This window comes from Falco peregrinus, chromosome Z (assembly GCF_023634155.1).
Source record: "Falco peregrinus isolate bFalPer1 chromosome Z, bFalPer1.pri, whole genome shotgun sequence".
Lineage (NCBI taxonomy): Eukaryota > Metazoa > Chordata > Aves > Falconiformes > Falconidae > Falco > Falco peregrinus.
In genome coordinates, this window is record NC_073739.1 from 74,423,029 (window position 1) to 74,439,324 (window position 16,296).

The 16,296-nt window shown below is 41.5% G+C and overlaps 1 protein-coding gene across 9 annotated transcripts in view; it reads right to left on the reverse strand.

Moving 5' to 3' along the window:
* Window positions 1-16,296, reverse strand: part of UNC13B (unc-13 homolog B) — a 214,303-nt gene that overhangs the window by 61,947 nt on the left and 136,060 nt on the right. For all 9 annotated transcript variants that reach the window (XM_055791161.1, XM_055791157.1, XM_055791165.1 and 6 more), the window contains 3 exons: window positions 10,001-10,228; window positions 9,563-9,704; window positions 19-188 (listed from right to left, as the gene is read on the reverse strand). In XM_055791161.1, coding sequence (XP_055647136.1) covers window positions 19-188; window positions 9,563-9,704; window positions 10,001-10,228 — 540 coding nt within the window. The remainder of the gene's footprint in view (window positions 1-18; window positions 189-9,562; window positions 9,705-10,000; window positions 10,229-16,296) is intronic.

Genomic DNA, 16,296 nt, shown 5'->3' on the forward strand with positions numbered 1-16,296 from the left:
CTCCAAAGCCCAGCTCACCAAGGTTGTACCACACATCCATTTCTCCACTCAGAGTACGGACTTCAATGATTGTCTGCCCCAGGAAATCATCTGACTCGCGTTTCAGTCTCTGCTTGACACGAGACTTGATGTCATCATCTTCATCCCACACTCGCACCTTGATCCGGTCAGAAGAATTATGGCACTCACTGCAAACAAGACAAACACAATGTGGAAGAGCACGTAATGCAGCCAACTTTTATATGCTACATGCTTCACATTCCTCTTGACCCACTTGTCCAACAGTAGAGGAATGCATAAACAAAATCTAAATAAACAGGCATTGTTTACAAGTGAAGCGTCTGATAGGAACTCCACAACAACATTTTGGTGCAGGCTCCTGTGACACGGTAGGTACTGAACTTCAGATGTATGCTGAAGGAGTGCCCTGTCCTGACTGCAGCCACCAACTTCAGGCTTGCTAAGTGGCTGTGACTCTTCTACTCATGCTCACTCTCAGCAGCAGCTCCCTGAACCTGGGAATTCTCTTCACTGTTACTGCTTTTGCTGTGAAGCCCACAAAAGCCTGGTAATAGCTAGGCTGGTAATCTCAGCGCATGCACCCCAAAAACGCTGATAAGCATCTCATTAGTTTCTGATAGCTCTCCCCATCAAGGATCTTCTGTAGGCTTTAAAGATTACGTTAAAGGCTTGTGTTTATGCAAGTGCGGTATTTAGGATAGTATGATCAAGGTCTAAGACAAACATCCTTCATGCCATTTTCTAATAGAAGAGAAATAGCTCAGGCAGAGGTAGCTCTCTTACTTTGAGATAGTTACAGAGCAGTAGTGTATTAACATCTAATACATTACAGTCAGATGATATAGACATCGCCTGTGTTTGGGAGGAAAGGGTGGGATACAGTAGTTACAAAGTTGGTGTTTTTTTATTTATTAGCATTGATTCTGCCTATTATTCACAGCTCAGTCTGATACTTTGTGCTCTGGGCAGATCAGTAAAGACATTTTCATTAAAAAAAGCAATTTATTGTTTGCTGAATTGGCACCCTCTAGCTTAATGCACAAGCAAAATTTGCTGCCTCCCCCTCTTTTTAAGTGCTCAGATACCTTCTGTAGATCCAAATAGGCTCCTGGATGTCAGAAGTGGGTAGAAGCAGCTTATAAGAGCTCTGCTCATTTGCAGGGCATGCAATACAATAAAGCAATCTGAATGCTCATATGAGACCATGACAAGGGTGATTACTCACCATAACCACTACAAACATCTGCCCTCAAGGAAATAAAACCTATGAAAACAGGCAAAGTCTGCTCAAGGCCTGTTTTCCAGCCTTTTTAACATTAACATGCTGCATCTGTTGCTAAGTAACAGAGAGAAGGAAGAAATGGGTCACAAGTGATCTGCTAAGCCTGGTCAATAAGATGTGGCAGTGACTGGTATTAGCAAGCTCTCTTCCAAGAAATCATTTGGGCTGCTATTGCCACCATTGTCATTCAGGACCGCTTAACAGATGTCCTTGCAGCTCCTACTGATTTTTCCAGTACAGAGGAATAGATGGCAATTATACAGGGAAAGTTAGAGGTGATTCCATGCAGTTCTGATCAGGAGCAGAAAGCATTGCTGCTCCCTGCTTTTGCTGTGCAATCAAAGCTGTATTTAGACTCCAGACATAAGAAGGTTCAGTGTTTCTCTCCTGCCTTTATTTGCCCCTTCCTCCTCCTCTACTTCAAGGATGTCTTCCTTTAACAAAACCGTGCAGCAAGCATTCACAAGCAGGGAATGCTTGGACTGCTGCTCTCTGTAGCTCTCAAATTTATCTCAGTACATTGCCATATATACCAGCAACACAGCATAAGCATGTAAAAGTCCTCTGTTCCTGACATGGTGCACTAACGTATAGCCTGGCAGTACCATAGAGGCTTAGTGTTCCGAAGTGCATGGGCACTAAAAACACAGACTGGCACACAGTGCCATTTACAAAGCACTAGCAAGTTAGCTCCTGACTTCTTCAGACTTCTGGCACACCATGACTTTTTTTCTTTTTTCTTTTTTTTTTTTTTTTTTTTTTTTTTTTTTGTTAGGAGTGCTTTGATCTTGTTTCTTTGCTACCAATGGTCAGAAACTTGCTCTTTCCTTTAGGAAAACATTCACTGTTTAGACCTACAGCTACCTTAAGTGGTCCCACATGCATCACTCCATGCTCCTGGATATCATCCTTCACTAGGCTACTGCAACCTAACTCACTACTAAGTGCCTCAGGAAACTTTCCAGTAGCATTTACTGAGCTATTGAAGCTTCTATTTCATCACACATTTTTTGGCTGTTTTTAAGAGACTGCTCCACCCGTATTCCTTAAACTGCTCCCATGCCATAGAGTAAGCCTTACCACTTGCTCACAGCAAAACATCACCATCTAGGTCTGTAGAAATCACAGCTCTTGCTTTCAGTGAAGCAAGACAGTTGTGTCAAACACCAGTTCACCTTACAGGGAGCACCCCAAAACAGAACATTGAATAGTGGGGTCTTGGGCTTGTTGGCTAATAACAAGCTTTCTAACTAATGAGAAATTATATTATGGATCACAACTGCTAACATCACAACAGGCTAACAAGCTCTGCTGCTAGAAACTTTCCCCTTCATTAACACAGGAGCTGCTCCACTTCTTCCTACTTTTTTGTGAAGCTTGATTTCACTGTGTGCACATGTACGTCCGTCCAGCCTCCCACAGCTGAGCTCCCACAGCTTTCCCAAGAGGATACAGAGAGAAGAAACACTCTGTGACCCCATTGCAAGGAAGAAACTACCAAAAGCTTTCAGGCCCATTCCAGAGTGTAAGAGACAGGAAACTAGGTTCCCTTTGTACATGGCTCAGAAATTGTCTCTTTCTTTTATGTGCATATTGTCCTGACATTTACACTAGCGCTATTTTTAAAGAACTTACTTTTACAATTCAAGGTACCAAGTAAAGTAAAATTTTCAAGAAAAAGCACACCAAAACTTTAAGAAAAATTAAAATCAAATAAATAGTGAATTTTTTTCCATGAGGTTTTTCTGCCTGAAGCCAGTGGTGGCAGAAGCACTGCAAGCAGCTGAGCCTGGATCTGCTGACTTGCCTTCTGTCCCACTCTCTACCTCCATCTCTTCTGCCACGTTCCCCTCTGGCCTTACCCAACCCCGAGCCAGCAGTTCCCCACACACATCCCCTGCACTGTCAATACTCCAGTCTCTTCCCATGCCCAGCTAGCAACTGGGCTGAGGGGAAGCACGCAAGCACACGAAGCTGTAGTTAATTCTGGTCTGCACACACAGTGGCTTGCCCACACACACGCTAATTGGTATACTGGTGGCTAAACAGAACAGACAACTGCTGAATTTACACTACAGTGCCTCCCACAATGAAGTTAGTGATTTGTATCCTTCTAATCTAGCTCCAACTTTCACAAAAAAAATTGTAGAAAGTAATTCTTAGTCCCAGGCCTCTGTCCATCTGTAAAGGTTGGCCCAAATTGGCTCAGATGATGTCAGGCATCTGGGATGGACTATTGCATGTGCCTTGTCAACTCCAAGAAGTGAAGAGAAAGAAAAAGAAGGGTCTAAGAATGACCAGGACACCACTTTTGGTCAAATGATTCATATTTTGAACCAAGAAGCCCAATGACATGTGTGCTGGATTTGCTAATCATTTGCTGCTTGTGCTAACAACATTTTCAGGACTTGAACTTCCACAGGAACGCTAAAGCCACAGTCATAAGCCTTGTTAAATTGTGGCAACACTGACAGTTTGCAAAAGTTCTGCCATAAGAGATACGAAGGTATACATACAAACCATGTGCCTAGCAGTTCACAGAATTATCTTTACCCACAGTAAAGATTGTAAGTTTAAAGCACAGAGTGCGCTACATTGAAAACCTATAACCTTCTGACACCATTAGCTCACACTGGTGAACCGACACTTAAGAAGACAGAGTCTGGTAAATAACCATTAGGGTGAAGGTCCATTTGTATCACATCCACATGAACTTTTCTTTCTAATCAATTTCTCATCTCAAGAAAGGTGTTATCAGCATGTTAACCCTGCAGGACTCACCAAGCCCTCAGTTTCATTCCACTAATGCTGCAGTCAGACCCAGACTGTACCTCCCTAAAACGCACTGTGCAGACTGGAGAGGTGCAATGCCAACATGACCTTACTGCTCCATAAAGATGCTTCCTTAAATTATGTTGTTTTCTTATATTTTCTGCCTGAAGAATAGGAGAGCCCAGAGGCCTCAAATGCAGCCAGGACTCCACTGTGCTTGGCAGCTTCCAGAGCATAAGGCAGCCCCTGCCTTGCAGAGCTGCCAGGCTGATAAAGACAAACAAGCAACAAATAGATGTAGCAAGAACAAACAATGGAAGTGAGGGAACAGAGGAAGCATCAATATTTTGCAGATTTAAAAGTAGGTCAGTTCAATCCCAGAACCAAGTAGCTTGTTGTGTTTTGTTATTTAAAAAATATGGTTCAAGGAGTCTAGTGAGTATCTATATGGCCATATTCTGTGAGCAGTTTGCCTTCTGCACCATGGTAGATGCAGCTGTCAGGAAGGGCCAGAACAGGGGACATTTCATGCAATGGTAGAGAAAGACCAGCAGACGGACAGACAGAGCAGCGCTGCTTTCAGAAATAATGAATAAGAGTGCAGGAGGTGGGAAAATGCACAGGAGAGAACAGATCAGCAAGACTTTAGGACCTGTGATCATTTCAGGAGGTTCTGAGCTTCCGAGGAGCAAAGCTTCAAAACAAAGCAAAGTGATTTCTGGAAAATGAGAAAGGAAGGAGTAGTAGCAATCAGTATGAGGAAGTCCAGTAAAGAGTTTTAACAACACACACAGAGGGAACAGAAAAATAGTTGTCTGTGGGAAATGGTTTGGATGAAAAAGCAGGAAGACTTGGATGCGGTTCAAAGGAAGCATCTTGACATGGCAGGGTCCAGCTGTCAGCTCTGCTGTGGCCAACCTCAATGGGAATGGAAGGCAGAAAACTTCTCAGGAAATGTTAATTTTTAAACAATGCCAAGTATCCTATATCAGGGAGAAAAAAGGACAGTGGATAAAACACCAAAGGCAAAATCGAAGTGGTAAGAGAACAAAGCGAAAATCCTTAGTAGCTTAGAAGTTAAGCACAACAGCACAATGATATGCCCTGAGATCCAGCTGTTGCTGTCTAAGAACAAAGTGAGTTTTCTGTTCTTACTAGCATGAAGCTCTTTTCTTGGGGAAACAAGTACAATCATTTTGCTGTTACCCAATGCTGTAACACTGACTGACAAATTAATGGTGCAGCTCTCCTAACTACAAAGAGCAGATAAAGTGACTCCGAGCATTACGCCCTTAACTACATTAACTCAGCTTCCCAACAGGTGCTTGCCACAAGGCATCAGCTCTGCCTGCATTCACATTTAAGTTTCACATTATTAACTAAGAAGGGAAACAAGCAGGATTTTATCAGAGTTCCAGTTTCAGTATCTGTGGTACCTGGAGAACAAAGAAAACAAGACAAACTGAATGGTACCTGCCATGCAGTGAAGGGAGGCTGAAGGTACAGAGTTACAGCAACATTTATAAACACACTGATCTCAGAAGGGGAAGTCTAAAATACAGCTCTGGAACAGTCACATGTAACCACACAGGTAACTGAAAGATGCTGAACTTGATAACAGGCTCAGCAGCTGAAAGGAAAATCGCAGAACCAAATAGAAGCTTTTGGGTGACAACTCAGTGGTTAGCTGTACAATAGCACCATCCCTAAAGGATTAACAGGAATGTGTATCACGTGGGGCTCTGCATATCCTAGTAAAATATTGATTATCTGCTGGCAGGAGGCACTGCATTTATTTTAACTCAGTCTTCTGCAGTGATAATGTGTCTTGCAAACTGTTCGTTGACAATGTAATCTGTTCCAGACAATTATTTCAAACTTACCATTGAAAGCTTCAGACACAGCAGTACTCAGACCATACAACTTCCAGGGGATATTACTATATTACTGTAGAATGAACAAGTCATTTTGGGTCTAAACCAAGAAAAACAGCAACGTCCTGTTTGAATGCAGTAACTTCTAGTGCTCACAGTCATTAAAGACTGGGGCACTCCCTGAATAAAAGGTATGGACTAGCAGCCTCCAAACAAGCCCAGAGCCCTCCCTCTTAAAAGGATATTCTGCCCCGTGGTCAAGTTTATTCTGCTAAACACTGTCTGCTATTGTAACCCATTCAAATGGATGCTCATCTTCAGCCTTTACAAAGGAAGATACTAGGAAGCCTGTATTTTCCACTGACAGTCTAAACTATGTCTAAATGAGGAATTAATGCCTTGCTCCAACTGCACTGAGTAGTGCAAAAAATATCTTCCCTCTAATATTACTGGGCTGTTTCCTAAGGAAATGAGAGTTATGCAGACTTGTTATGAAAGCTTCTATGTTCCAAGTTTTGTGAAAAAATTACAGCTAGATGGAGAAAAGAAACCCACAGCAGCTGCCATCCCTGGAAAGCCTGCAGCCACCTGGCTCCCATGTACCAACTGATCCAGACAACTCAGAGCCAACTGCAGGCAGAACATGTGCTGCCTTCTGTCCAGCCAGAGTTAAGGGCAAGGGAAGATTGCCGAGGGCACTGAGGAGAAACTTACATGGCAAATGAGAGAGGCTACCTACAAGCCTGCTCATCGTAACTACAGGAAAGGGACAGGAGATTATTGCAGAAGGGGAATGGGATGTAAAACCAAGGGAAGCAGGGTTTCCTCAATACCTGCTCACAGAACCACATTTCTGTATTGCAGCGATACCTGGAGTCCTCCATCAAGCTTCATCCTGCCAAGCATCACACACGCAGAGCCTCTGCATCAAGCCTGCAAAACTTTGAACTGAGCAGACAGGTATTTTCATAGGTCTCCAAACTCCTATGAAAGACACAAAAACCTCTCTACAACAACACACTTCCTAAAGCTAAAGATGTAAATATACAAGCAGACAATTTCTGGAAAGAAACAGGACCTGCAAACCACCTGCACAGACAACATGAATATGTTTATTCTGGTCATTAATCTAAGCAGATGCCTACGGTGACACAGGCTAGTAATGACCTAAATAGCACTTATAATGGAAACCCAAAGTGTCTCCAACCTTGCCTTTTCTAAAGTAAGGTTCTAAATCTGGACTTCTGAATTGGGTCAAGCCTACCACAACTTTTTTTTCTGAAAATATATAGAAAAGGAACTAAGTCATATTTAAGGAGAAGTATTTAAGTTAATATACTTTTCCATCCATCACTGTAAATAAGCGAAGAAAAACTATTTGAAATAGGCTACTGAAGGGTTAAAAATTTTAAAATGTGTTCAATCTGCTTTTCATAAATTTATAGTGAGTCTGTAGAAAGAATTTTAACACTCAGTTGTACATAGCCTGCCTCAGTTCATGCCATGGATTACAGTAACAATGCTATAATTATAATGACTGATGCACACAGATTTCTGGCTCTGTATCCAGCCTTTGGAAAGACACTGGAATTGTGACTGCATAAAAGACACTGGGCATTTAACGAACACCAGCTATAAACAAGTCTGTCCACCAAGCCAAACAGAAAAGGAACAGCAGCTGCTCATATACTGACACACACGTTAGTTACTGACCTGACCTCCCGCTACTCACGTATCTTGCATCCACTGAAACATTTACATATTCTGAACACCAAATTTTTCACGTTTACTGCAAGGTAAGCTTTCAATAACTACCAGCACACCTTTCTCTTACTATAACAAATTAACTTCATTCTAAGAAACAAGCATACACCCCCAACCCTTTAAATTTGACAATCTCTTGATTGTCCTGACAATCTTTTCTAAAAAATCTTGGTATGTAATGGGTATTTTTGGCCTGCATATGTTGATTTGAATTGCCATTTTATTATAGGGTAGAAAATCTTAAAAATTTTCAGAGTTGTAAGCTGAAAAAAGATCCAAAAATTTAAAAAAAAAAAAAAAAATAAGAAAATTAGCATGTAGAAGACCAGTGCTGCATACACTTCTGAATGACTCGCTTCTCATCCAGCGTAAGGTGAGCTTTGACATCTACTAATGAAACCACACATTGATTCCAGTACTGAATGCCCTCCTGCCATCGATCTGGTCACTGTTCTCATTTCCTTCATCTCCTCCTGCTATTCCAAGGCAATTAAAACAACCACCCAGACATAGGCAAAACAGAAAGTAGCACCAGTTCTAATGCCCAACAGCATATTATCTGCTGAATCACAGACATGGTGATAAAATCTAAACAGTGGCACCATTAGAACTGTGACATTTATCACATTGCACTATCTATCTTTAAACACAGCATTTGTTGAGGCTTCTAAAATTAGAAGGGAACACACTGCAAATACCATGGTAACTACTTGGCATGGTAAATCCAGGTCCTGAAGATCTCCCACACAGACTTACTGCTATTGTGACTAGTTATCCAAAATGCACTAAGTATACTTACTACTTACCAAGCAGTAATGTTACCTTGGATTAAACTAAAAATAAAGCCAAGGGTTTACTCGCTCAAAATAGCATGAAGATTTTTCTGACATTAATGAGTAGCTAAAAAATACTTTAAAAACAATTTTGTTTGTACTGTACAGTGTAAAGACAAAGCTGGGCTGATATGAGCCCAATTTTAAAACACAAACAAATTTCAGTGTGCTAAAGAGCTCCTCTCAAGCAGCTTGGGAAAAAACAGGGAAGAAAAAAAAAAGAAAAGAGAGAGAAGGTGCAAGGGAAGAGCTCACACATTAAAGGGAATGAAGATGTTTAAGGTTGACTGAGATCATCTAGAATCTTCAGAAAACAGCTGCTGGATTTCATGTCTCCATTTTGGTTTACAACATGTTCAATGACAAATTGAGGGTACTATTTACTTACTCAACAAAAGCAGGATGGAATAATACATTCTTCAGCCTTTTGAGAGCAGTTAATATCTAAAGAAATGCACCTCCAGCATTTACTTTCAATTCAGACACAGATACATTGCTCGTCTTGAAAGCAGATAATCCCTCAAGTTATTGCTACACTGATTTTCCAGAACTGAAAGGGAGACTAGTAGTGTCACAGACAAGTAACTACCTTTAACCTTTGTTGGTCAAACACCAGTAGCAGGTGTCAGCAACAGGTCATGAGAAGTTTGCTTAGTCTTTTATACCAACTTCTTTTATGTTACAAAGAATTGTGAAAGTATGTCTACTAGCCAGGAACTAAAGCCTCTGAGTTAAAAGATTTTCCTTTCTCTTCAGCTTTCTCTAGAAACATCAGTATAAGTGTTCGCAGAGCAGACAATTTATATATACACAAGACAGATGAGATGAACAGGTATGCACTACGTAGACTGTTAAAGACATCAGACCTCCAGACACGCACACACAATGCTGAGCAGAAATAAACCCATCATACATTCACTACAGGTGATGTGGGAATGCTGTCAAAGCACAGCTGTCAAAGCACAGATCATACAAACAGGCAAAATGGGGCTGAGAGTCCTTGTAAGAGCACTTACAAGTAAAACTTCTCTTCCCACACAGGGTTCAAATTCCCAAAAATCGTTTTTGTCCTCTTCTTTGTTTTACCCACTTGAACAGTTACATACGGATCGCTGGACCCAGTCTTGTCTTTGGCCTGCAGACCCTGAGCACACACCACTGGAAGGAAAAGAGAAGGGTTACCACCACCATGCAGTAAGACAACATACCCGCAACACCACGTGAAGTAGCAGCTCAGAATGGCCAGACAAACAGGAATATGACTCATGAGAGCTTTCCTGATGGTGCATTACAGTGCCTGGGCTCGGAGCATCTCCATCTGCTACCTGTACACTGAGCAGAAAGAAACCTGGGTCAGAGAAGCCCTTCTCTCCACTCTCTCCATCTTCTCACCAACTCTGTCTTACTTCAGGCTCCCAAGCAAAGCCAAAAGAACCCATGCCTCCCTCACTCACCTGTGATCGTGATCTTTGCTGACCATTTTGAGGTGCCATCAAGCACACTCTGCTTCACCGTCTTCATCTGCTGAGCGTGTGTCAATTTGCTCTCACAGAACACATCTCTGATCAAGTCAAAGATCTCCGGCTTGTTCCGCTCCCGGATTTTCATGCGATCCTTCATTGCCATGATGAAATTCTGGGTCCTGTCTTCAGCTCCATGCTTTGAGCTCTTCTCTGCTGCTCCTGTGCACCAGAAAGCACACAATGCTCATCAGAAACAGAAAAATGCTAAGTCATGTTTCTCTGAACCTGGACAGCAGAATCAAAGCCATGAGCTACCCTCCACATGGTGGCTCTTGCTATTGACTTACAGTCAGACAGCCCACTTTTCAACATAGACACAAGAGAATCTGGACCACTCAGACTGGCAGGAGATAATGGAACAGGAGAGCCATAACAGACCTGAGTTTAATACCCTTGCAGCTGAGGAAGACCTAGAAATGAGGTTCTTGCTTCAACAGCAGACATCGGCATGCCCCCTTCTCTTATCACCTTGCTCTGAGTAAATAAATCCCCGTTTGGGCAAGTGCTAAGAAAAGGACATAGGACCTCTGTTACAAACAGTATCTATGAACTTGTCTCAAAGCTGCACCTAAGCACCATGGAAGAGCAGAAGTTCAGATGGACCAGCACGGTCAGCATTTCCTACCAACGTGTGCCACACAACTCCCCATGCAGCACAGCATCACTGCACCATCTATGTCCCATTCCACCTGGAGCCACCCTGTTTGATCAGGCATCAAGCCGGAGGCATCTGAAGTACCTCTCGGATCCCACTCTATTTTATCAGTTTGTAAGAAGACAAATAATCCTTTCTTAGAATCACACAGGCATTGTAACTGTAACAAATATCTCTAAGGTATCAAATTCTGTAGTTAAAAACCTGGGCCATCATAAGCATGGGGCAGTAGTACAGTATCCAGCAGCTGGGAACACCAGAACCAGGCATAGGGTCTATACCACACAGGCATTCAACTGTGTCTGGAAAAAGAGAGGCCTCTGGTCACTTACGTACCTCTTACAAAATGTAGATGTTCATATAATTTTGAGACAAGAACGCTCCCACAACCAACTGCTCCCTACGCAGTTTTAACAGTCATGCTTGCTGTGAAAATTCAGACACTGACTATTGTGCCAGGTGTGAGGCACGCATTAATGAAAGCAATGACACGAGCTAACAGGGCAGACAAGCCTGGGTGTGAAATGAAAAGCAGGAACCCAGGATTGCACACGGTATCTCTACATGCAGTCTGCAGCAATTTCGAGTTATGATCTTAGATCAGATGAAGTTAAAGAGTTTACACAAAAGTAAAGTCACAGTGTACAAAAAGTCCTGTGTACACATTCAGTCACAGTATTTCTGTTTAGTTTAATATGCTTTTGCTTGTTTTTCTTCTCTGGGATAGTTTAGTTAAAGTAAGCTTTGTCCTAGAAAAATTATCTTCATCCAGGTGTTCACCAAATATTAAATTACCTTAAAAATATGTATTAGAGCAGGTGCAAGTGTGTGCAAAGGAAGCCACCAATCACAAAGATACATAAATTTTTTTTCTTCTGGAAAAAGTGGGCAAACACAGTATCTGGAGCACCTTTAATTTGAGGCATTATGGTTTTGAATGTGAAACAGTTTCAGCAGGTAGTGACCAAATATGAATAAACTTCTATGAACACATACACATAAAGGACCCCCAGCAGTACAACAAAACAGGTAACCTTGTTAGCAGGCTCAACAGGGTGCCCAGTGACCAACGCTGCCTGAGGACATCCATTTCTAGGGCCTTCAATCTAACACCTTTCACCGTTACTAAATTCACTTCAATAAAGAAACAAAACTCAATTATAACTCCCTCATCCAAACCAAAAAGAATAAAAACACAGTTTGGAACAGACTGTGACTGAAGTTTCAGAAGTTCATTAAAGGACACTGAATACCAAGGCATGCTATTAAAGACCTGGGTATAAAACAAGCCGTAACTTCACATTACCTGATTATTTTTTTCATTTCACTTGCTAGAGGCTTGATGTTCAGTATTTCATTTAGCACAATAAAGTGTATCTGCCCCAGAGTTTTCCATTGTTGGCTTAAGATGAAATGAAATCAAAATACTGGAATTAATTATGCAGTCCCTGCTGTCTCTACTCACCGGTGATGAAGAATTAGCACCACCCAATGTGATGTCTTGTATCAGGCAATCATCCAGCCGTAGACCCAACATTTATTAAAGGAAAATGAAACCGAAATGATACCAGGGGCTACACTTTGAACTTCAGAGAAGAAGTGCTGTTCAGCTTTAACAGAACTAGGTCTTCTAGAGATGGAGGTGGACTCTACGCAGTATATGCAGAGCTACAGAAAACTACTAGGAAATCAGGAAAGGCCAAATGGAACAATTTGCCTTTCCTAGCTGGAATTCGGAATCTGTTGTGATCCAAAGAAACCAACCCTCCCCTGCCCTTTCTGACTTTAGAAAATTAAGAACCAAATTCAAACATTAAGAGTTTATGTTGTCCATGAGCACAGTGCTCTATTTCAGAACCATTTTCTAAATAAATTTCTAGCCAGGCAGCTTGTAAACATAAATGTTTTATTGTTCATTGCTGAGATGGGACAAGAGTTATAATTCTAGGGTGGCATGGTCTGCATCATTGCCTTAAGGCAAGCACTCCAGGAGCATCAAATGATGCTTAGCAAGCAAACTTGGACAAATGGAGGAATTCTAGTTAAAAACACATTTAACATCCTCACCACCTCCAGAGACTTTGCATCATGCATTTATCCCTCTGCAAGGCCAACAGCTGTCTGGGGCATCTTGGGTTGCAGGACATGTGAGCCATGTCACATAGCCCCCTGGAGAGCCCTCTCTTCAGTCACCTCTAAAGCTTAGCTCTGTCTCCTGACTTTCAGAGGAAAACCCCCAGCTCCATCCATGCTGCTCCCCCACTGTGAAACCCTTCCCTGTAAAAGGTCTCGCTGTCCCTGCAGAGGCTGCACCTGAACTGCACTGCAAAAGCCAGACTCAGACAGATGCCTTATTTTAACAATGCAGACTAATGAAGAATATACAAACTCTCTGTCTCAACAACACACTTTCTTAATTTTAACACCTGCTTGTTGGTACAAATACACCAGTTTCCAAAATAACTGTTTGGGGGCTCATTACCTATGGCGTAATAGGTAGGTGATATAAACCCAAAGCGTGCCACTATACTGGATGGCAGAGGGTGCTTTTCTTGCTGTTGGGCTTGGACCATATTTATTCAGCTGCAAAAAGAGGGTTTTGACCAGTGGATCAGCTTTTCATCCTGTAAATGGCAACAGAAAGGAACGAGAATATACTTGTACTGTGAACAGTATTATACAAATGGTTATCCTTCTCTCTTCTTCTCTAGGATTGAATTGTGAGTCAATTTATGACTGGAAACAGAAAGCAAATACGTCCATATTGGGAATTGTATTGATACAGCTATTAGTAAACTGCCAGTGCTGTTATCCTATGCTTTAACAGGAAAAAGTCAAGACAGCAACACTGGCAGGATAGAAGACAGTTGTTTAGTAGGCGGATAATGCTTAGAAATTATATATTCCTGAAACTTAAAATAGATATTCAAGTTTCAAATAAAGGTATCCTTCCTCCTTCTGTGCAAATATTTTCCTACATAGAATTCTGAGAGCAAACAAGTATTCATCACCATGGTGTCTAATCATCATTCAACCCAGAAGCCAAGATGATTATCACAAGAGTGACTAACAGTCCACTCCCTGAGCCAGAGCCAGTCTCTGCACTGCAGTCTTTGATGAATTCAGAGTACAACACACACAAGTTTCTCAACCAAAAAGCAACAAACAGACCCAACCTCCAGTCCGGAGTCAAAAAGCATTGAAGAATTCCGGAGGTAACCAAGATTCCAGGAGCTAAAACAGTACCAAAAGCAGCACTCAGTAACACAGGTCTGATAGCTCGTGTGAGGTTCTCCAAGGTTTGCTGCTCCAGCACACCATAAAGAATCACTAATAAAGACATATGGCTAATCATACTTACAAGGCAGATTTCCTAATCAACACTAGTTTGAAGCTTGAGGTTTCATTTCCTTACCTTCAAGATCTCCAGAGGACCAGACTCTGATATCCCTGGGGAATTTCTTTTCTTAGATTTACCTGTAATCTACTGAGGACTAGATCAGCATCACTACAAACAAAACCAAAACACACTTGCAGGAGCGGATTACTATGGCTTTTCAAATGCTAGCCCAGAACTGTACGGGCCCCTTTTACTAGGATCTTGCTAAAATAATGTCCTTCCCTTCCACCCTTCTTATAATTCTGCTCACTTCTCTGCATTGATTCCTTGGTATTCTACACATCCATCCTCAGTTTTACTCTTCCTTTGATACCAGCATTGCCCAACCCATTGTACTTTGGTTAGTAGTACACCAGTGCTCAGGGCAAGAGATAAAAGCTCTCTTTTTACAAAAGCTTTGCATGCTACAGGGATTTTAAAGACCATCCCTCCATCCATTTTCAGCCAAGTAAGAAAGGAAGTGTACCCATGCAGCACAGATTTCAAGTACTTCCAAGAACAGCAGAAGGCTAACAAGAGAGCATCTTCCCTTGAGCAAGTATTTATGAGTTTATGATAAATAGCTAAGCACCCCACCACAGAATAGTATCTTCTAAGTACCTACAACAGAGAAACATCCTCAGAGAAACAACCTGGTGCCAACAGAGCCATAAACCAGGTGGCTGCAGTACACATGGCACAACTTATTCCAGTTTACTGCACTTCAGACGTTGCCAATTCATGGAACAGCCCTGCTGAACAAGTCAGCAAATGGATTTTGATTCAAATGGCAATTACTGAATTCGAGTATTTTGTCACTGAAGTCCCACACATTTGCTGACTGTATCAGTAAAAATATACAGGGTAAGAAAAACACCCTCAGAAGATATAATCAAACTTAGCTCTAATAGATCTGGGGAAAGAGATCCTTTCATTTCCCTCAGAAAGAACACTGAACGGGTAGGAGATGAATAAACTGCACATTCTGATTCTAAGAAATAAAACCCCAGGTGTCTACCCAAAATGTCAAGGCATAGACAATGGAACTGTAGTTGTGATCAGCCTGAAAATTCATTTTACTCCAATACAACATTTTCTAGAATACTTACACAGACTGAAGGGAAGATATATCCTGAGGCAGCAAAGTATAATCAACAGAATTGTATTTGTTACCAGCCTGAAAATCCATTTTCCTCCAATGTAACATTTTCTGGAAGCTTTAAATAGACCTAAGTGAAGATATGTCCTGAGAATGTTGGGGTTTTTTTTTATCAAAAACAACAAAGCTTCTGTTAGGAAAAAGTCCCTCCTGAGTTCAATATACAAGAAAGCTCAGTCTTGAATTTATTGGGTCTCTAAACTGTTGCTTGTTCCCCAGAAACCCTGTTTCTCATTCCTCAAGCACAGCCTATGTTCTTCAAATATATATAAAAATTAATCTAATTTTTCCATTTTCTTCTGGCCTGGTGTGTTCTAGTTAGAAGGATCTTAGCATGAACATGCTAAAGCAAAGAACACAGTAGCCTGAATGAGCCTTTTAATAGATTCTAGTATCGATAACATTTATTTTCCCAACCCAGCAACATATCCTCATACTGGCCCTACCATCTTCTTAATCTGCCAGCACTATCTTTCCTCTGCCTTTTCTGTCTTTTAATTACACCCTTACCACCTTCTGTTTCCTTTACATCTCTACCCCAGATAGTGATACCCACCACACTCATACTGGGTACCCCAACAGACCCATGGCTCAGTCCCTGTACCTTCCCTGTTCTGATGCTGAGCAGCTTTCAAATAACTCAGTAAGCAAAGGTTTTGTTTGGTTGGGTTTTACCTTTCTACATGCTTCACAAGTTTTGAGCCCAGTGTACTCCCAGTTGTTTTCTCTCTGTTTCTTTAACTCTGCATGCTGAAGTATCTTGTGTTTACATTTTGAAAGGAAATGTGCAAAGCAAACATCTGCAATCCCATGAATAAAATAACAAGTTCTTATCAATTCTTTGCCATATATGAAAAGTAGCTTCCAGTTGTTACTTCTATTCCATAGAAAAGCACAAACTATTGCCATCATCACATCCCACAGCCCAAAGTATAATCTTATTTAATTCCAACCAGAGATTAAAAAAACCTGCATCCATGGCTAGTCTTCAGAGGCTGTTTCAGAGACTCCTTGTTCTCATCATTGAAGTTGTC